This window comes from Rousettus aegyptiacus, unplaced genomic scaffold (genome assembly GCF_014176215.1).
Source record: "Rousettus aegyptiacus isolate mRouAeg1 unplaced genomic scaffold, mRouAeg1.p scaffold_m13_p_2, whole genome shotgun sequence".
NCBI classification, from domain to species: Eukaryota; Metazoa; Chordata; class Mammalia; order Chiroptera; family Pteropodidae; genus Rousettus; species Rousettus aegyptiacus.
The window spans coordinates 23556228-23578503 of NW_023416295.1; the positions used below are offsets into that span (position 1 = coordinate 23556228).

Consider the following 22276-nt stretch of genomic DNA (forward strand, 5'->3'; position numbering starts at 1 on the left):
GAATCCTGCAGAGGGAGAAGAGGGGAAAACACGAGAGTGGACATGCTGACCGCTGCCCTTTCTCCACAGCGGGACTGCCTATTTCTCTGACTTTTTTACTTTTCTCATTTCCCTTTTTGCAGGGATGTTACTGCTGTGTCGTTTTCTCATCAGAACCGAACAATTTAGGCTGTCTTCCCTTGGCAAGCATCTGCCTTATGGGCTTTAAGAGCCAAATACAATTGGAAACCTGCACCTGAAATGAAAGGAGAAAGGAGGCTAATCTCCTTTGAGAGTGGGTGCTGTCCAAACCCAGGGGCTCCCATGGACCGAAAATGAGAGAGGGAAGGAATGAGAGGAAGAACAAGGCAGAACTTCTAAGACTTCAGTTAGGTTAATTGTTCCTTTTACAAGAAAGTGAAACAAGGAAGCGGAGGACGAGAAACCTTAAATGCAGATGGCCCGAGAAGGTTAAAAATACCTTGCAGTATGAGAGGTTGAGAGAACTAGATGTGTCTTTCTAAATACAAAAATTATTTGAGATGTGAGAGAAATGGGAAGCGGAAGGGAAATGAGGGAGGGAGAGAGGTTATAGTGGAGGCTTGACCCTAACAGAGACTTTCTGACAATTTGGCACTGGGGGAAAGAGACCCCAGGAAGTTTTTTTCTGACCTCCCTGACCTTTCCAGCTCAAGCCAGAAGCACAGAATGGAGGAGTGGGGAGAAAAACAGGAAGCTACTTAGTGAGGATGATAAGCCAGAAGATAACCTGTCACTGGCTTGCTTCGCCTGCTCGATTCCAGCAAGAAACCACTTTGTCCCTCCTCCACCAGAGGCTTTGGCAGCCTGGAGTTCTCTGAATCTCCGGGACTGAGTCCTGTAGGGGGAAGGGTAACCCCAAAGCCCCAAGCAGGGTGGGGGCTTTTCATATTTTCCAATATGTTTAAAGCCATGCTCACTAGCTCCTGAGTTTTTCCTTCCAAAGCCATGTCTTCTCCCTCTGCCACTATGAATATATAAGATGACCTCTTAGCAATTTCCCTGGGAGATATGCTGGCATAAGCAGAACAGAATTTGGCCCTCAGTCGAGAGAGGTGCTTAGTCAAATTTCTCTGGGCTCCTATCTGAGCTCTCTGTGCATTACGCTTCAGTTTGTGCCAATGTTCTGAGCCCCGGCAGAAGCACCAAGAGCAAAAACACCTTATAAAGAAGCTCTTCTAAGAGAAATTCTTGGTAAAGTTCACTGGCAGGAAACGGGCAGCTTGAGATGCTGTGCAAATGTATCCAGGATGTGCATTTAACTTAGACAAAGAGGAACTGATGAGTTACCCTATGTCATCCATTGAGTCAAGAGTAGATCTGGGATTAGAAACTCTGTCTTGTGACTCTTTGTCACATGAGGCATCCAGCTGAGGAAACCCTTTGCTTTTCAACAAAGACTACCTCTTGTTAGGAGAAAGCCATTAGGTAGGTGCAAAGTAGTCCTTGGAGGATGATAATGACATCAGTTCACCGCCTCACAGTCCAGCACTGGGTACAGAGGGGCCTATTTCCTCCACGAGGAAGTGCTGGCTGCGCCTAAGGCTGCTCCCTGCACCTTTCCCGCCAGCTGGCCCCTTTAGCGATTTTGCAATACATGCAATGCCTTGGTCACAAGACACGATCAGACAATTTATCAATCACAAGGGGGCACTGAACAGTGGCACGGCGCAGGTGTGTGTCTAAACCAGGACACGATCTCAGCATATTCTGTCCTGCACAAAAAACTTTCACTTTTGTTTCAATGAGGGGAGACTGTCAGATAGAATCCACTAGACGGTACAAAGCCCAGTCACGTACTTAACATTTCAACGCTCCTGCTCCCTCACCTTAACTTATAGGGACCTCAGTGTTAACACGGCATTTTTAAAGCACTCACAGATGTCTAAGTGCCCACTTGGTGTCTCCTAAGCCACACATTTCCGCAGTGACAGAACCGATGTTGCGAGACCTGCTGAGTGACCTCAGGTGACTGACAGAAGGTCTCTGAGTTTTCTCATTCACAAAATGAAGGTCATAATGACCCCAATCTCCCAGGGCTGTAGTGAGAATTGAAGAGATTGGTATTTATAAGCAATTGGAAGAGTGTTAAATAAACCGAGCTTTGAGACTCTAACCTGTGCAACACAGATACCGAGAATCAACACAAATTTTAGCTCTACCGGTGGAGACCCAGATTTAACTCTCTGTAAGGAAACCAGCTGCCGCTTCATAAAACAACAGCCTGATCCTCCACGGCTGGATGCAGAGGAAGTCCCCACTTGGGGATTTGGCTACTGTTTTATTAAGGAAGCTGGTGGGGTTCCTCAGTGTGGTAGCAGCAGTGGAACTGGGGAGATCTCCAAGGGGAAAGTAAATCTCGAAGTCAAGAGCTGGAGTTTTTCAATCCGCCCTCAACCCCACAAAGAATTCTCCTTCTCTGCCATCAGCTTTTGAAGATGGGGTGCTATTCTTTACACTCTCACTCCAGAAGGCTCTTTCTTCCATACTATGGGACAGCAAGGCCTTCATTTCCCCCTGAAGGAGAATGCCACCTTGAGGTTTCCCTCTGGGGTCAGGATCCAGCACTGTTCAGCAGCAGGTCCTGGGGTCAGGGGTGTGGCCATTAGGTGGTGGCAATGGCAGGAGCCCAGGTTGGTGGGTGGGAATGTACCTCCTGGAGGTACAGCGGACAGGATAGTGCTTACTTGCAGTCGTGCTTCTCGATTTCAAAGTGAGGGTTGAAGTTGAGAACAATCTTCTGGTTGGGTTCGGGGGCATAAACAATCCATTCGCAGTTCTGGTGGGAGGGGTAGTCCTGGGGGTAACCTGGGGAGGTGATGTAGCCAGCATCTTTGGAATTCAAACGACCTCCACAGGGTGGGTCTGAAAGAGAAGGCAAACAAACCAAAGAACTTCAACTATGTTACAGCATTTTTTTCCCTCTCCCTGTTTCTCTTCTCTACCAGTGGCTGATTAACACTGTTTTACAGACCTTGTATGGCAGTGGAGAAGACTAACCTACTTACTCATTCACTGGAAGAGATTATTTCAACTCATCCTCCCCTCCACTCACCCAGCTAAACACACACACACACACACACACACACACACACACACACACACACACTTCCCAAGTGTGAAAATGTTCTAGAAAATGGTCGTAAATATTCCCAATTACATGCCGAGATTAAAACAAACAAACAAAAAGAAAACGAAAAAATTGCAAACTTAACATGCCTCCCTGCCTTTTCCTGTCTCGCCTCCTTGGCCCATCTTCTTGCTCATTCAAACCTCTCATCTCTATCTTTACCTCATAAATCCTTCATGTTCTCCGGTGTCTCCCAGCCCAGCCCAACCCAGGCAGCCAGAAGTAACGGCTCCGAGAATTGACAATAGTGGTTTTGTGGTGCCGACCCACAAGCAAGCCTGTTAACAATTACATGTGATGCAGTGGAAGCATTTTCAGCTTTGGGCCAGAACAGACCCTGGAGGGTGATTTCAGCTTTTTTTTTTTTTTTTTAAGAAAGAAAAATCAAAACCCCCAAACACTTAATTCCACATACACCACAAATTTGATTTATTATTTCATTATACACCAAGTGGAAAAATCTGCATTGGAGAATCCACTGGCTCTGACCTCAGAGTTTTGACAAAAAGCGCTTTGTGCTGAGTGGACGGCTGTGTTTTTTCCATGCTTTCTGCCCGAAGTCCCTCCTGCGTGGTCACCACCACCAGAGTGTGCTGCTGCTTTGTCTCGTGGTAACCAGCCACTGGAAAGGCGGCCGCAGGGGAGCAGCTGGCCGACCCCTTCCCAGCAGTGCCTGGCTGGAGGTAAACAGCTTCGGGCATATGCCAGGAAGGAAGGGGGTGATCTTCAAAGGCAGATAAGGTGGGTGATGACATTTAAAGAATCTCATATATTTGGGAGTGAAGTTTTTCAATCCCCAGGAGATGGTTCCTGGGACATGGGGGGTTTTGCTTCCTTCCTCAGTAGGACAGAGGATGGAAAGGCACGAGAGACCTAGAGATGTGCAGAAGCCTCTGGGAGACCTTCCGGAGAGGTGTGCCTCTCTTAGCATCAATCACGATTTAATATCGCCATCTGCATGGAGCAGCATGGGCCCGTGAATTATGTATTAGGGCTCAGCAGCCACCAGACAGGACAGGGCCTTTCTCCTGTGTTCACTCTTTGAGGGAAAGGGTCATGCATTTTTTAACTCTACAGGTGCACTTCACTATTCTCCCCGCCTGTTGGCATTACTGTCTTCCAGACCTCTGCTTTAGATTACCAGCCTGACAGGCTTTAAATGCATAAAAGATGGGTACACTGCACAATGATGGTTGGGACACACAAATCCACACAAGTAGCCTTTTAGGCATCGTGCCTCTAAGAGCTCAAACTGTGCTGTGTTGAACTGCCCAGAATCTAATGGATTCAGGTTCCATTTCCTACTGGGTGGAAAACAAAAGCGGGCCATTTCCTCTGGCTAGCAGAGACCACATCATCCTCTGACTAATGACCCTGCACCCTCCCCAGTCCAGGAGGACAATGGGCCCAGCCCTCCCAGGCAGATGAGGATGAGGCCAGCAGTGAGGCCTGGTGCCACCAGTTCCTCTGCAGCCAATCTGGAAGGCTTTCCAGGTGCCCACACCGCTCACCCATGCTGGGCACCCAACATTTTAGCAGGTCAAATGGTGGTCTTTTGGTCTTGGCTCGTTTGCATGAAATAGGACTGAGAGTGGCCCTCTGAGAAGGAGGTGTGAGGACTTGGACCACCTGCTGTCTTACCGAGCTAGCAGGAGAGGAGATTTTCTACTAAACTTTTAAGAATACAAGAAGTTCTTCCCCTCAGTCTCACCCTGCCCCCACCCAAGTTTAAGCTTTTGATAACTAGAGCAGGCACATGTAATCAGCAAGAAAGACAGGAAAGTTCCTCATTAGAAGGTTTCATTTCTGATCCACACCAAGAGCCATCATTTGCCAACTTAAGAAAAAATTTAAACTATATGTATCTCACAGCTGATAGTCTGCATTTTCTGCTGGTAAAACTTACTTCGCTCCAAGAAAAAGGAGTCGCCCATTTCTTTTCTTCCCCCCGACCCCCCGTCCTTTCTTTATTGAAGAAAATCAAGGCACTTATTAAGATATTTGAGAACTCATTAAAACATCTGCTTTGCTTGCATGCAGTTAGCCTTTTCAATATCCAAACATTTATAAACGCGCATTCTTGTTTGGATGGCACTCACACTCAAAAACACACACAAACATAGATACCGAACATACATCGGGCACACACACATATTAGAAATTCACACTTTAGTCCTGTACACACTTTCACACTCTCTCACAAAATATCACACATCATTTGTGCAGACATACATCCACCAGGATAAATGGGAATTTCAGTCTCTATATTCCTTGGAGAAAACCGAATTCTAGAAAAATATCAGTACAATTTGTAAAGAAAACACACTCAATCATTCTACACCTCCTCTTGATAATTGATCTTTCCTTTCCAGGTTTTGGAACCTTCCATTTCTTAAATACAAACACGCCCCCACGAGAAAGGAGCTGGGCTGTGTCTTCTGAGGATCTATACCACCCATTCCTTTGGAGGCCTTTAGTGTTCCAAAAGGAACAGCAAAAACGCTCCGTGTCCTGTTTCAGAGGGGTCCAGCCCAGCTAAAAGAGGGTTGAACTCAAGGGCAAACCCCTTTAGGCCAATGTGCATTTACCCAAGGGAAACTGACCCTGTTGAAGTTTGAACTATGGAGCCTGTTTGGTGGATTGACAGGGGACTTCTTTCTCTAATGCTTTTGTGAACACTTTCACCTGGGGCAAATTCACTTCCCAAAGAGAAGCAGGCAAACCCAGGCCTGGACTGGGAAGGAAGCCAAAGAGATGGGCCAGGTTGGGACAGATAAAGACCTCAAACAACAGCTTGGTGGTTACCAGAGGGGATGGGAGGACGAAGTGGGTAAAGGGGGTCAAATATTTGGTGATGGAAGGATGCCAGACTTTGGGTGGTGAGTATACAATGCAATATACAAACGAGTATTATGAAATTGTACACATGAAACTTATATAATGATATTAACCAATGTTGCCCCAATAAATCTAATTTTTAAAAAAATAATTTGAGATAGAGAATATTAAGTTCTAAAGCCAAAAAGTTATGATCGCCTCCCCCCCACCATAGTAACTACTTAGATGTTTTTATTTGACATATAAAATGTCACATTTCTGACATTTCTCTCTCTCTATTCTCTTTCTGTCTCTCTGTCTCTGTCTCTGTCTCTCTCTCACTCGATCGTGGTGTATAACCTTTTTAATGTCTGTCTGTGTCTCTGTCTCTGATTCTATCTCTTTCTCAATTTTTCCTCAGGTGCCTTGATTTGCTTGTGGACTAAGCACCATCTGATGCTGCCTAGGGGTAACCTGGCTTTGGATCAGGTAGAGATATTTTGTACTCACAATTCTAAAGCACTCTGCCAGCCTCAGAAGAAACTTGCCCTCCTACGGAACATAGTTTCAGACAACACACTGGTTCCTTACAATATTTGATTTTTAGGAAGTACTAAGAAGGAGTAAGAGAAGATCTTCTAAAAAATCTGGTCTGCCTTCTAGGAAACGAAAGTGGAGTAGTTTTAAAGGAACACTGTATGGCCTGGACTTGACAATAATTTTCATGAAGAACTGAAGCCTGACTGTACTGAGGATTTAAATGATGAGAATCACAACAGCCAGAGATACCAGGCAACAGCCTGCTGGCAGTCCCACAATAACAGAACAATCAGATCACTTAGGGTGTTTTTAAATGTGGGTGTGGGTCTGGGGTCATGGGACAAGGTCACTAGGAAGGGGAGAAGGTGCTGATATTAGCAAGGAGAGAGGCATAGCACCTGGATCTTTGGTGACTTTCCTGGGTCTCAACATCCTAAACCAAAAACCAGTGAGTGGATTGTATGAAGTGTGTAGTTTTCAAAATTCTTTTTAGAGATGTTTGTTCATTTGTCCCCCGCCGCGCCCCCCCCCGCCCTTGAACAAAACTCTACCCAGAACAAAGCAAAGCGGCTAAAAGTGGAGCTCTAAGTCTTGGGGATGGAGGGTGGCCAGATCTGTGACAAGTCTGGGCCTCGAAGTCCCGCCCCTCATCTCTGAGTCTCTTTTCCTCTTTTCTGTAAGAACATCAGGGCTTCCTGAAACAGGGTTTGAAACCCACTGAACCAGACCTTAGCTCCCTTGTAACTTTAAAAGGCCATGGAAAAGAAGAAGAGTAGAAGGATTCGAAGATAATCTATTTTTTATATATACCTGAGGGCACTTGGTGGAGAAAAGTAGTTTGCCTCGTTTCCTCTAAAAATAGTACATTTTATTTACTTTATAGTTTACCCTTTATCCACAGCATAATCCCATCCTATTCTTATTTCCACAAAACTGTTTTCATTTAATTATTAGTAGCAAGGCAATAAAGAAGCTCTTTCTCCCACCTAAAAAGAGAAAGGTGGTCACTTTGCCACTTAACTAGTAAGAAGCCTTGTATTCAAGTATGTCTCACCACTGACGAGCTGTGTGCCCTTGGGTAAGTTAGTAAGTGACGCTGAGCCTTTGTTTTGTCATCAATAAAATGAGGAGAGAGATTCTAAAGGTCAGTTCCAGTTTTAAAATGTAAAGTCTATATAATGAGGTGGGGGAAAAGATCCTATTACCTATAAGTGAATCAAAAATTAAAGATTCTCTACCCTCCTAGACAACCGGACATTTATTCAGATGTTATTCCTGTTTCATCCGCTTTAGGTAAGCCTAAAACAAAACCCCAGGATTCTTCAGATGAACGTGTCTGTCTTGCATTATGGAGAGTTCAAATGTCTCTTTTAATCACATTAGCTCTATTGATGTGAGTTTCTTTTCCTAACTGAGTCTGTGGCTGCGTATTTATAAATATTATGGATACACAGTTCTGAGTGTGAGTATGTCAACAACAGCGATGCATGAAAGACCAAAAAGAGTTTCTTCAAATCCCTCACCCAAATCATTACAGACCTCTGCCCAGAGTTTAAACTAAATTTTGCTCAATAATGCTGCTTTTTAAGAGAGAGAGAGAGAGAGAGAGAGAGAGAGAGAGAGAGAGAGAGAGAGAGTGTGTGTGTGTGTGTGTGTGTGTGTGTGAGAGAGAGAGAGAGCTGACGCTGGATTTTGTTTTATTCAAAGCGACTTCGGCCTGTCACAAGACAGTCTCATAAAATCTGTATCTTGGCTTATGTTGGGAAGAAATGAGCCAATCCATCAGCCCAGGAATGTGGCTGTTTGACCACTTCCTAAGGCAACTGGGAAGGGATGCAATCTATTCAATTTATGGGGCCGAGTGGCAGTGAATGATGCACTCTTGAAGGCACAGCAAATGGGACTCTCTGTGAACTTCTGCAGTGATGAAGTTCAAAAATCTGAATAAAAGAATCTCTGGGAGGGCAGGAAGGAGGAGATCAGAGAGCAGGGGGCAGGAAGCCAGACATGAGCATGGAAAAAGGAACGAGGCGCGCTCTCACTTCTAGAACACCTCCAAGGAGAGAACTGAGAATTGGGTATGGAAATAGAGCCATTGGAAAGTCTCTTCCCCTCAATCTAGATTCTAAAAACAAACCTTCATTGAATCGTTAAAATGTAAGTTTGATGTGATTACCTCCCCTGACCTCGAATCATGCCACCTGTGGTAACCTTGTTATTTGTCATCTTATATCATAAACAAATGCAATTCCAATAGGGCAGCCAATATAATATCATTAGCTTGTATTTATGTCCACTCTTTTCCAGCCCTCGTTGCAAATGCAATTTTGATGCCATTGATGAGAGATCTGGGATTACAATTCCTGACCATTTCGACAGACATTTGGGGAAGGAAATAGAAGAATAATAATTTTGAGGTCTCTCCAAAAACCAAAGAAAGGGGAAAAAAAAGGTAACATAATATTTTTTTCATTTATTTTGATTAACTGAAGGCTTATGTTGAAACGTCAATGGCTCCCCATTGGTTAGTAAATGAAATTGAAACCCCTTGCCCTAGCAATTTGGGCCTTACATTTAGCCCAAGCTACTATTTCCAACCTTATTTACAATTATTTCCCTCAACACATTCTAAACTGCAGCTTCTGAGTGTTCCTCACACAAATCCGATGTCCACTTCTCGGCTCCCACCATCCCCTTTCCCTGGTATGCTTTTCCCAGCTCTAAATCCCATCTAGCCTCAGCTGCCACCTCTGCCTTCCCTGATGACCTGCACTAGTCATACTGTTTCTCCTCTCCCTATCTCAAACCTCGGAGACCGAAGCTCTTCAGTATCTTCTAAGGTGTGTGAGAACTCTGGATGCCCTTATTCATTTGGCTGGACCACAGCAACATGAGGGCATGACCCCTTTCTGATTCATCTTCAGGGAGCCCTACAGGATCAGACCCAGAGCCTTTCCCAAGAATCAGACTCACTGAGGTTTGAGGAACTGATGAATTACTTACTAATTGGGTAAAATAACACCAAAAGTATCAGTACATATCATAAATTCTAAGAAAGCTTTATCACAAATTATTCTGCTTCTCCTGCTACGACTCTTCCTTCTCAGCCCACAGCTGCTATTAAGTGGGATTTTTTTTTTTTTTTTTAGTGGTGAACTAAGTGTTTAAACAACTTGTTTAGGATAACATTACCTAGTCATGATTCAAGGCAGAGTTAGTATGAACTATGTCTCCCAAGAAAGCCTAACCTCAGATAATAATGATGAAGTTCAAAGGATACTTATATTTTAATTCTAGTAATGGTAAAATGATTTATTGGAGAGTTTTCTTGCCCCCTCTCTCCAGCCCCTACCTTCCCAAAGGTAAGTTCTAGATATTTGTTGTCACTAGCACCAGAACGATGCAAACTATTACTTGATCACTAAACTGTTGGCTGGTAATGAACCGTCTCTTGCTGGGTTTTTAGTGTACTTTTCTCTACCCATTCTACATTTATTTTGAAGATTAAGTGACTTCAGAATAGGCTTGAAAGGTACTAGATACCCTTCTCCTTTCCCCCTGGTCCCCAAGATATGCCTTTTGGGCACATATGTTTCATTTTCTCCCTTTATCAAAAGAATTATTATTACCACTCGGTCCAGTAATTTTAATTCCCTTTATCTTCTTCACTGAAAGACTGGCCAGAACAGAATGACTAGATATCAAGGGATCTTTGGACGCAGTGATGTAGGGTCACATTGGACATGCGCATTAGGCAAAAAGCAGCCTCAACCATGGCACACCACCAGGAGAGCTTTCTTTGTCAGTCCCGGAGTCCCTCCCTTTTTTTCTGGATTAGATCATGACTCTTTTATGAAGACCCAGAGGGAAATGGGATTATTAAGAGTCTTGCTGGGTAAAAGCTATTTTGTCTTTATGACGACTTTTTTGAGTTCAGCTGCTGAGAGGCCTTAATGCCACAGTAGAAGTTATTACACGTTCGTGGGGTGAGGGGAGGGAGAGCACCCTCAACACTGGGCTCCCCACTGAGCACACTTTCCTGATGAAAGATAGCAGAGGAGAAATGGAAAGGAGAGGGATTTAAAACAAAACAACAACAACAACAACAAAACGCAAAGAGCTGTAAATCTGAGATGAGAACCCAGCAGAGAATATCCATCTCTGAAGAACTGTGTTGAGAGATAATCTGACGCTTATAAAACACAGGAAAAAGTTTAGTAGGGTAAGAGCTGTGAATGATAATTATTTACTTATTAAAAAAAAAACTCATAAAAATAACATAAACTTACCACAATGGTTATAGGGTACTTTCAGTGATTATGAGATACAGTTAATCCCATGGAAGCTGTTTTGAAGATTAAATGACTTCAGAATAGGCTTAAAAGGTACTAGCCAGTATTCTATGTCATCTGTCCTAGCACGACTCTGTGAGGTAGGTATGATTGTCAAAGACATTTATAGATAAGGAAACTGAGGTACAAGGAGATGAAGTATTCTGGACCACAGAGCTGGCAAGTGGCTGAGCTGGATTTTTAAGCCAGGCAGTCTGGCTCCCATGCTTCAGAAGCTGGAAAGCCCAATGAAGGTTTCCCAAGAACTTATATGTGACTCACTTATTTTGTGGCATTTAGGAAAAGACAAATGTTTTGCCTGTTTGAAAACTCCTTTTTCTCTTCCTGTGCCAGTAATCCGTCTGTGTGGACAATGAGAAATGTGTTCAAGGCTGGAGTGTGAGAGAGCTGGAAGCACTTAACACCTTCTCCACTCCCCGAATCCACAGGCACCCTGCTCCTTGTCATCCTGGCCCTCTTTCCTGTGGACTGAAAACCGAGGTGTGTGTTTGGGGGTGTGGTGAGGTGGATAGGATGCTCAGGTATGAAATGCTGTGTCACAACATCGGAGCGTTTTCTGTTGACAACTCCCATTTTTCTCCTTTCTTCTCAACCCCACTCTTAGTCTATGCTAAATGCCACGCTGTTATTGTTCTACTGGATAGGAGCAGCATTTTCAGAAATGGGGGATTTATTTTTATAGCACAGCTGGTCTGCCAAAGGTCACATAATTTGGCAATGTTCCCAGTGGTTAAAAATTAATTTCTCCTTATTAATACAACCAAGGTCCCATAGGATCGGAGCTCAGCCTTATCTAAACTTGACAGCTTCCTAAACCTTTAGAAGATGCTTTCTCCTGGAGGGCCAGCCACACTGCAAGGCCACTGTGTCTAGGAATCCAACTCCAAAGAATCCTGTTAGGTAAGGAAACCATTAAGCCTCTAGGCTATTTCTCACCAAAACAGATAAAGCTCTGAAAAATGCTGCAGGCTCTCCAGGACAAACTTCCACAGTATTTCCCAGGAACGGGTTAATGAAAAAACAAAAAAGTGAATTTCTTACCTGGAAGGAACAGTACAAAGACTAATTACTAGGGATCAAACACATGTCTGCCACTCAAGGAGGGTGCCTCAAAGATTGTCCAGTGGCAAGTGATGGGTCAGATGATATAATACCTCAAATATGTTAATGATATTACAAACTACTTCCCAGATGTCACTTTTCAAGTCCCTTCTTGTCAGTGCAAAAAATTAAAAAGGTATTATGCTTCTGCGTTACCCTTAAAAAAAAAAAAAAGAAAAAGAAAGAAAGAAAATCACATCTCTATTTCCTAAAGTCTTTCCAAACTGGACTTTCAGGGAATATATTCCGAAAACTCTTTACCAATGAACCTGGCTCTAAATTCTGTCAAATCAGAATTGTGCCACACTTGGGTCAAGAAAAGTCAGCTCATTCTCTTGCTTTAATGAGCAGTTGAGTGAAATGAAAAAGACCAGGCAGGGTACTCAGAATCATCTAGTCCATGGTGTCTCTCCCCACTGACAGCCTGCCGCCCCCTGCAACTGTTGTTTGCATTCATGCCTCTCAATTCAATGCATATGAACTGGCATTTGGGCTCTTAGCCTTTTCTATACCGTGAAGATAGGAACTGACTTGTCATTGCCAGTGTGAACTTCACATTCAATAGCAGGGGTGGAAAGCCATTCGGCAGATAGCAGGAATCCTGTCTGGATAGCCTAGGGTTCCAGTCACTGCATGCAGCCTTCCTGCCTTTCATTTCGCTAGGTGGGTGCTCTGTGGCTTCATCTGAAGGCTCCACAGAATGCCATGAAAGTCCAAACCGGTGGTGCTGCCTGGGCATTCACAATTCTACCAGCCACATCTTGGACAAGAAGGGGCTTGCCCTGCAGCCCTCATGCAGAGCTTTCCTCTTCCCACTGTTTTGCACTGTGTGCTGTGTTGGCAACAGTTTCACTACCTCCAGTGGCAGTTTATGGGGTAAAGTTTACTGGGCACCCAATGAATGTGGGCATGAGACCAGTCCCCAGAGCCTAGAGCAAACTGTCTGCGTAGCATCTAGGAATTTATAGTTTTGCAAATTATTGTGCCTGCTCATAATTATACCGTATTTGGGGGGAGACAAGCTAAAAGAGAACCCCTCTTCAAACTCTTATCCGGCGCCTAGACCGTCATCGCTTCTCTTTCAGGATTTGTTTGAACCGAGACCTGTCTCCCACAGCCAATTTACACCTCTTATCTGATCATCCAGTTCAGACAGAAGGTTGAATTGACCGCGTCTGCCGTGTCCATGGCAATGGTGTTAAAACCTAAGCACAGATCAAAGCTCTCCAGGCGGAGGCGAGGGTGGGGGGGGGGATGGGTAGGGTTGGTTAAGGGTCCGACTTCTTTTGGCCTCAGGCGATGTGGACGTTGGGGCTGGGAGTTGCTATCATCTGGAGAAATCCATTGTCAGGGCCTGAATGATTTCCTGAGCATAACGTAAGTACCCCGTGAACCACGGTTAACTGTAGCAAAGGCGAGTTTCGTGGCCAGGCGCTACCAGGGAATGGCTAGCGCCAGGGGGCTCTCTCAGTCTGAAACCGAAAGGAAGGGAGCACGAGGGAGGGAGGAAGGGAGGCGAGCAGTGAGCACACGCCAATAAACCGGAGCGTCAATCCCCTCCCCTTGCAAATTCAACCGGAGCCGCAGAAGTGGCGACAAGGATGAGCCGGCTCTCCTAAGCTTGGCCTGGAAAGCTGATTCGCACTCCCACACCCCCTTGATTCCCAGGGAGTCGACCAGTTCTTTCTGCAACCATCCCCTGCCAGCCCCGAGATATTTGGTCTGCAGGTGCCCACTCCCCCCCCCCCGCCCCCTCACCAGTAGCCGGGCGTCCAGGAACCTGGTGGGAAAAACTGCGTAGCAGTCAGCCCTTGGCGAAGGGTGGGGACAACCGCTTAATCACAGCTCGCCTCTCCTCCATTAACTTGTGTTGATATTAAAAAGAAATCAGTCAATGAAAATGAAGCATTGGCCGTGAATGTTTCTTTTTCTCAGGTGGGAAAGCAAAGAGTGAGGTGGCGGAGGAGGGGAGACAGAAGTCGCCGGCGACTGCAGAGGTTTCTTCCAAGCAGGGAACTGCAGCCGCGACTTAACTTTCTGGCAACGGGCGGTGTCGAGGAAATGCCGCAAGCTTCTCCTTGGGGGTGTCCTAAGTCAGGAGGAGGCGGAGGGGACCAGGCTGGAGGAGTCAGAGGCGGCCAACTTTGCGCAGGCTTGAGCCTTGCTTTGGCTTTCGCTGGGAATATTTTTGCCTAATAGAATGTTTATGGATCGCTCGGCTCTGTTTCTGCTGCGTAGCCCAAACAAATCGATGCGGCGTTAGAGATGGCGCTAGGGGGTGGGGTGAGGTGGGGTTGGCTAGGGGCCACCACGTCCCCGAACACGTGGATGCCCGCGAGCCGCGCGCACTTCACCTGTTCCAGCGCACCGGAGGGCGCTTGGCGCGCAGCGCTACTAGAGGCCGTGCAAGTTGCTCGCCTTCTCGCGGCTCCAGCTGATTCATTTCCGTCTCTCTCCGCCCTCGGCTCCGAAATCCCACCCCAGCTTCCCGCCACCGAGCTCGGCCAGTGCTCACATCCCCAGCCCCGCGGGTCCCGGGCCTCAGCCCTTCAGAGCCGGCTCTCCAGCGGCGGCGGGGGGCAGGGAGGATGCAGTAGAGTGGAAAGCGGGAGGCAGGAGGGGGAGCTCCAGGCAGCGCCCGCAAAGCGGTCCCGAGTCCCTGAGCCCCAGCAGGAGGAAGGCAGAAAGGCAGCGGCGCTGCAATCTGGCCATGCGGCGTGGCAAAGAGTAGGGGAGCCTAGGGCGCTACGCCCACGCGGCCTCCCCGCCGCCAGCCAGTCCCAGAGGCCGCGCACCGCAAGGTTATTTGCTCTATTGCTCTTCTGCTTGCACCTTCCGCCCTCCCTTTGCCTTGACTCCTCGGGATGGGTTCCCGCCGCCGCTGCCGCCGGCTGGGCCGGGACTCTTCCTGGCCGGCGCGCACCGGGTGAGTCAGAGGTCTCGCTGGGCCTCACCCTTTGCCACCCGCCGCCAGCTGCCCGTGTGCCAGTCGGCTGCTCCGACGGAAAGCCCTAGCAGCCCGCGACTTGCCATCGCCTTTTCGGGAGGCTGGAGATTATCTGCCCCGGGTGGTGTTAGCTCCGCGTCCCACCAGGAGGTCCCACCCCGCATCCGAGGCAGCCTGCGGCCTCGTAGTGGGTGACCTGCCCTGCGCCCCGCGCCTCTGGGCTTCTTTTGAAGTGACGCAGCGCGGCCTGGGGCTAGGATGGGAGGGGGCTCTGCAGAGAGCGCGGGAGGCAGGTGGCGGAGCCGGAGTGGGTCCGAGCGGGTGTCGCACACACACGTACACACTTAACTCAGCGCTCAGAGACAGATGTGCGAACATCTGGGGTAGGAGATGGCCCCTGAGTGTTCACGACCCCTCCCACTCTGCACAGCACACTGAACCTTAAGTTGTGTGTGTGTGTGTGTGTGTGTGTGTGTGTATCTGTGTGTGTGCCGGTGTGTGCGCGCACTCGCGCACCAGGGCCTACCAAATACCGTGCCTGAATACATAACATTCCGTGGGCATCCTCACCGCGCTCTCTAGCGCATGCACACACACACACATACACTGAGCAAATCCTATAAAACATATATAATTTATGCAGCCTCCAGGTCTGCGGGAGGTAATCTAATTTCGCTTCAAACTGGGAACTTAAAATTAAGGCAGGATGGAATGGGGAGACACGGGAAATCTGCCCAAATGGGACCTACACCCATCTCCAATAGGATTTGCCCTTGCTCTAAAGACCAGTTGTGACAGAGAAGGTGCAGCAAACGTGTGGATTTGGATAAGCAAGGGCATTCGTGAATCTTCCTCCCGCTCGAATAAACACCCAAGCTTAAAGTGGAGTATGTGTGCATGAGTTGGGAGGTGAGAACCAGGCTCAAAGCTTACCCTTTAGTCAAAACAGGCTCCCACTGGACCTAGGGCTGGTTGTGATGGGGGAGGTGTCCAGGAGGCTGCAAGAGGTTAGCCCTACCACTGCCGCCATAGCCTTGGAAGTGCCTCCGGGTGAGGGCTTTTTCTCCTCTCTTCCCTCCTTCCTCCATAGATGGCTTCCCATTCTCAATCACCTGTAGCAGCTTCTAAGAGTTCTGTCAGATTCCAGACACTGTTCTCAGAGGGGAGAGAGGCCACCCTGGAGAGTGGTGTGGCAAAGGAAGGACAAGCCCCACTGGGTTCCCTGAAACCAGGGGTCCGTCAGTAGCCAGACCCCACATCCCAAACACAGGCAAATAAATACTGGCCCCAAACGTTCTGGGCCTTGCAGTGCTTATCTCTGTATTCAGTCCACATACCCTTTTTGGCAGTGGTTGAGAACAAATTCCACTCAAAAGTTTCTAACCACTTCATAAGAATGAGAGACCTTGGAGGGCCAGGCAGTTTGTTTTATCTAATAATAATTTTTAAAAGAACACATGATTTACTTTCCCAGAAAACACATGGATGCATGAAAGAGAGCAGGGACGATTAACCGCTTCAGTTGCCAGCAGCGCCCAGCCCCAAGCCCCAAGCCTCAAGCCCCAAGCTCAGTCACAAGCCAACTTGCTCCATTAGCCCAAACCCTGTGATTTTGAGGAGTATCCACACATTCTGCAAAGATTCTACAGCACTGGAAAACCAGAACTAGGCTCTTGTCTTTCCCAAGCCCTTCAGTTAACATTGCTCAATGTAGCTAAGCGGAGGGAATGCAAATGATTTATATTTCGCTGGCTAGGTTGAAGAAACTCAAGGGAGATGTGCTCTGCTTCAAGACAGGGAAAAAAATTCCCAAAAACTGTAATGCAAAGGCTTTGTAGTATTTTTAAACCTTTGATTCAGTCCATATGTGACATCTGAACACCGCCAAATTCTATGTTTCAAAACACACACACACACACACCCACACACTCCTAGCAGGAGAGAAAAGTTGGGTTTTAGCTGCAGCGATGGTGTAGGGAGGGCCGGCTGGGACCTCTCTAAATTATTCAGTATTGAGGGACCCTCCTATGACATTACGTTTGCACCACCCCCCCCCCCCTGCATTAGCAGTTGCTTTTAAAGGGAGCACGTTGAAATGAATAGAAAAAACTTTCAGGGGCTTACCTGGTTGGCCTCTCACTTCGTGTCCTGAAAAGTAGAGAGCTAAGAAAACCCAGGTGAGAGGAAACATATCCATTTTGGAGAAAGCTCTCTCCAGAGGTGGATGTGTAGATTTCTTGTATAATTGTAAGTCTGTGTTTTTCTTGCTCTTATGTTCTTCCTTACAGTGTCTTCCGCAAAGGTTTCTAATGGTCAGTGTTTCCCTCCTCGGTCCCGGCGGCCCGTCTTCACCTTTATTCTTGCTGGATCCCCACCTCACCAGGAGGTGGGTCGCTCTTGAAATCAGCAAAAAAGGGAGCAAGCGGGAAGAGGGGACGGGTTTCCTCTCTTAAAAACAAAACACGGATTTATGTTCTCCAGTTCCTCAAAGTATCATTTCCTTTATCCTACAACATCACGAATATTTCCCGAAAGCCAAGGGTAAAAAATATATATAGATATATAATAAAAATAAAAGCCAAGACTTGCCTTGGGCATCACACGGCCCCCAGGCAGCTGTGTGATTTCAAAGGCGTAAACTGACACACATCTCCCAGAATCTGGGACCAACGCGCGGGCGGAGGCACCCACCGCCGGACGGCCGGAGTGGGAGGCGGCCGCCCGGCTCTTGCCCTCGCCGGGTTCCCCTAGCGGGAGCCTCCCCAAACGGCTACACCCGCTTGGCCAGCTTCACAAGGGGAGTCTGAGGAAGGAAGCTGCTGCTGCTGCTGCTGCTGTTGCTGTTGCTGCTGGTGGTGCGGCGGAGACTGGGATCGCCTAGGAGTGAGCGAGCCCCTCTCCGAGTTCGCTCGCGCCCGCCTTCACCTCCACCTCGCCCAGCGCCTCGCCGAGTGTCTGCGCGTCTGAGGATGTGCTAGGGGCGGGCTGCGGGCTGCTGCCTCGCTCGCGTTCTCTGCTTCCCCTCCGGCTCCCCCCTGCCTTTTCAGGCCGAGCAGCATGTGGATGTCAGAGCCGCGGCAGAGCTATCCGATTACGCGCCAGCTCAGGGCCCGCCCCTTCTGTGTTCCTGATTAAAGAGGCAGCCGCGGAGACGCGCGGCGCAGAGCCGAGCGCCGCGGCACCCAGCTCGGGCGGGGCGGCGGCGGCTTCCCTCCGGCGGCGGCCGGATCAAAGTTAAAGCAGCTCCCACCCAGCAGCCCCTCTCCACCCAGCACCTCCCGCCCACCGTGGGCTCCTCTGCGCCTAGCTGCGCGGAGCCGCCTGTGCGTAATGCCCCAGAGAGGGAGAGCCCCCGGGAATCTCCAGGGCGCGCTGCCCTTGGCCGCGTCGCCCCCGCCGGAGGGAGACAGCGCGCGAAGCGGGGGGAATTCCTCGTCCCCACCAAATTCCCTGACTTCGATGCCACACATGGAGAACCCAACACAATGCCACGCGCAATGGCGTTACAAGAGGAGTTGGGTGGCGTAAGGTGTTTGGAGTGGGGAGCCAGGCGGCAGCTCGGCCATGCGTTCGCACAAGGCAGCAGTGCGTGGCGGCGGCACACACGCTCAGCTCCAGCTGAATAAAACCCTAAACACCCTGCGTTTACTACTCAGATCCTTTGTTGTGTCCCAAACAAATCCCCCTCCTCTCTAGGTGATCATTTAGTTCTCCCTGCGTCCGTAACTTATGACTATTAGAAGAGGACTTTCTTCAAAAAATTTGTTCAGGTAATTAAATTGTATCCCCCCCCCCACCCCTCCAAAAAAGTACAGAGATACATGAAGCCTTCTCGAAATGGTACTGTAACTACTTTTGTTCACATTTTCCCCATGGAAATATGGCCACAACGTGGGGAGGGGAAAAAAACACAGCATTATGCTAACTATTTTAAAATGGAGGGTGAAAACTGTTTAGAGGGAGCTGCAAGCTAACAGTTGGGGAAACACTTGTATCTTTGTTTCTGAGGATGCTTCGTGGATTTCAAACTGCCTTGCTTCACTAGGCACCTATTACTACATTATCATAAAGACTCTAACAGGAACTATCTAAACAACACCCTGCATATACCTTTTCAGCTACTTTGCAGATTAAGAAAAATAAAGTTTTGGTGACAAGAAACACACGCATCTGACTATCCCATTTATTTTTTTGCTTGTACTTGTGGATTCTTCTGGGTGGTTTTTCTTCTTATCTGGACTTGCCATTAGCTTTGTTTATCACTTTTAGTGTTTGAAAAATCTGTAACTCCCACTTAACTGTTATTTACACTGAGATAACCAAAACAAAATTGAATCAGAAGTGATTTGCAAACAGTGGAGCCAAGCCGTGGAGGAGTTTTACAGCACTGTGTAAATCCACAGGCTGCATATCACACTGTGAATCTTAGATGCCTGGTTTGAAAGGGCATTTAACACAGGCCTGGTGAGTTCCTACAGCAAGCATATGGCCGGTACTAAAGGTTACCTTTCATTTTTTTCCCCCTCCTTCCCATATTTCCCTTCTTCCTTCCTTGGCTTGAGAGCACATCCACAATATTAAAAACTCCAGATTTACTCTTTTTTCCTGTTTAAATGTCAATTGTAAAGAAAGACTGCCACTCCCTAGTATTTAATGGAGTAAAGAGGCAGTTTGGATTTTGAAATTTAAGCAGAGATCCCTGCTTCTATTATGGCCAAGATGCTAACCTAAGGACAAATAACACTATCTACACTGACAGTGCCTGAGTGGAGAGGGTCATTTAGTATCACCTCCCCTTATTACTTACCGGGCTTGCCAAACCATTCTACAAGTGCCCAGCATGGAAGAATCCTGTTTCTGAGAACACTGTAGCCAGAGTTTTAGGGGAAGGGCACAGGGAATAGGAGAGAGAGAACAAATAAACTGAATCCCACTGGGAAACCACAAGAATGACAACTCTGGGCTTCTGGTCTTGGGGTCTGAGGGTTGAGGGTCTCCTCAGGCTGCTTCCAGATTTCTTGGTCTGGTAAAGAGGTGCATCAGTTTCCGAGGTCTGTTCCTGGATTTGATCCCCAGCATTATGGATTTTCATTTTTCTGAGGTATCCTAAAGAGGGATCTAATTTACTACCTGGGGGTCTGAACCACTGCTACAAGACTTCTCATCAGTTCACTTGAGTAAATTAGGCCTGATTTTCTACAGTTGGGTAGAGAGGTCCGTTGTCTGGTTCAGAACCCTCAGGACTCCATTTTTTAATCCTCTAGGGGGCAGCACTCAATAAATAATGGTAATACTACTTGTGGTAGCCCTTCTGGTGTGGCTTTTACTTCTAGGAGCTCAAAGCCCTTTATCAGACCAGGGAAAATTCAAGGGGAGACTGGTTCTCCCCAGCCTGCTCTGAACAAGACCCCATGGGCCCAAGAAGGACTTACAATTGCTTTAATCCAGGACTTCCAAGGACTCTTGGGAACTAAACCCAAATCTCACACATGCCTGATGTAAAATGAATCTTTAGGGAGATTCTCCAGACTGGGGCTGGCTCAGACCTGCTAAGCCCAGATTTTGTCTAGACTGGAATCTCAGGGGTTTGGCTGCAATTGGTTTGGTTTCCACCAGAGGTGCAGGGGTGAGGAGCCAGGAACTATACTATTCATTATTCGGAGTCCACATCCTTGACCCATAAAGAAGCTTGTCTACTAGAGGCTAGTAGCATTGACAGAAACAATGAGCTTGTGAACACAAACACTGAACTAACTAGAAAACAGCTAACTTGTAAAGCTGAGATTCCTGGCAGCATCACTGACTCACCTAGGACATTTCACATCATTATCCTTAATTGTGAAATAATAATAGATAATCCCACCCTACATTCCATTCCTTTGACAGGAAGGGATGTGGGAAACATGAAACAAATTTGTAAGAGATGCTAGGAGAAAGCTGTAACCTAGCCATGCCCCACTGATAAGATGGGCGTTCCAGCCAGGTAGGCTCAAACCAAGGAGTACATTAGAGTCACCTAGGGTGAGTGTGCCATCGTCCTGCAGGTTGGATTCCTTGCTTCTGGCGTGGTGTCTGAAAATCTGTATTTTAACACACATTTTAGGTGATTCGGATGCAGATGCTTAACAGGCCGGGAATTTGGGAACCTCTGTCCTGAGGTATTATATTTACACACTGTCCTCGATATTTGCACTTCCACTGAAGGACACCTGGATGAGCCTTTTTTTCACATTTCTCCTCCAGGCGACTTTTTAGATAGGAGGGGGATGTCTCAAGTTTCTGGGAAAAGCCACCAAGAACATGGCCGTTAAAAAGCTGTAGTGAGGGAGATTCCCAGCTTTTTACCTCACGACCTTTATTTAGCAGCCAAGGAAAGACCCTATTTGAGAACATCAAACAGCTTACCTCACAGGAGTGGGAAGTTTGCAGGAACATGTTCTGAGCCCCAGTTGATGCAGTTTAGGGAACTGGATCCAGCTCTTTAGCCACCAACCCGTTCAACCATTAGTTATTACTAGAGGCTCGTTTCAGGTACGGTTCTCCATCTGTGTTCATCATATCGTACTTATTAACTGCTCACGGAAGCATGACTATGCAGGAGGTATGCAAGCAAGTAAGACACTGGGTCTCGTCTCCCGGGAACACAGGATTTAAAAGCGCCAGAAGTTTCATGCTCCCACACTAGATGCCACCTGTCACATGATGCTTCCCCTTATCTGAGCCCTAACATCAACAAGCTCTCATCCTGAAAGGGGGAGATATGAGGCATAATTATGTCTTAATCTGTAATTTACTTCCTGACCCTCGTTAATATTTAGCTGCATCTCTCTCAGAGGCAAAGCTTCAGTCAAAACGTAATAGCTCCTCATTTTTCATTCTTTTGTTTGCAGCTGAAGTCCAGGTTTCTGGTCAATAGGGGTTTTCCCACTCACCCTTTAAACAATCAACATTTTTCTTTCTTTTCAACACATTTGAACTCTGCCTAGTAGTTTCTATTTGATATTAGCTTTGGTGGGTTCCCAGGATCCTTATAGATTTCCACCAAGTATTGAAATCTTTTTCACTCTAAACCGTTTGTGTCTTTCATCTCTTTCTCAGACACAGACATTGGATCAGATAGGAGAGAACTTTATGAATGAAAAAAAGAAAAAAGGAGCGAAATGTGCAAAATCCATTCAAACACCCCTGAATCCTTGCAAAAGGAACTAAAGAAGTCATATGGTGGCTTCTACTCTGCTTGGCCTAGGCATGAGGCTCATCTCCCTCTGCTACACTAATTTACACGTGCTTCAAAAAGAGCCCAGTCAAACCCTCCCTTTAGAGCAGGATTCTCCAACACAACTTACTGCAATATAGGAGAAATCTGTGCTT

General features: G+C 47.1%; 1 protein-coding gene across 4 annotated transcripts in view; it reads right to left on the minus strand.

Moving 5' to 3' along the window:
• The window catches only part of NRP2 (neuropilin 2), a 114086-nt gene extending 96118 nt beyond the window's left edge, over positions 1-17968 (minus strand). For 2 of the 4 annotated variants that reach the window (XM_016135090.2, XM_016135089.2), the window contains exons 1-2: positions 17030-17968; positions 2706-2883 (exon numbers count right to left, since the gene is read on the minus strand). In XM_016135090.2, the coding sequence (XP_015990576.2) occupies positions 2706-2883; positions 17030-17102 (251 nt within the window). In that variant the 5' untranslated portion in view covers positions 17103-17968. The remainder of the gene's footprint in view (positions 1-2705; positions 2884-17029) is intronic. The other 2 variants (XM_016135087.2, XM_016135088.2) reach the window with 2 other exon arrangements.
• Positions 17969-22276: the final 4308 nt, after the last annotated feature.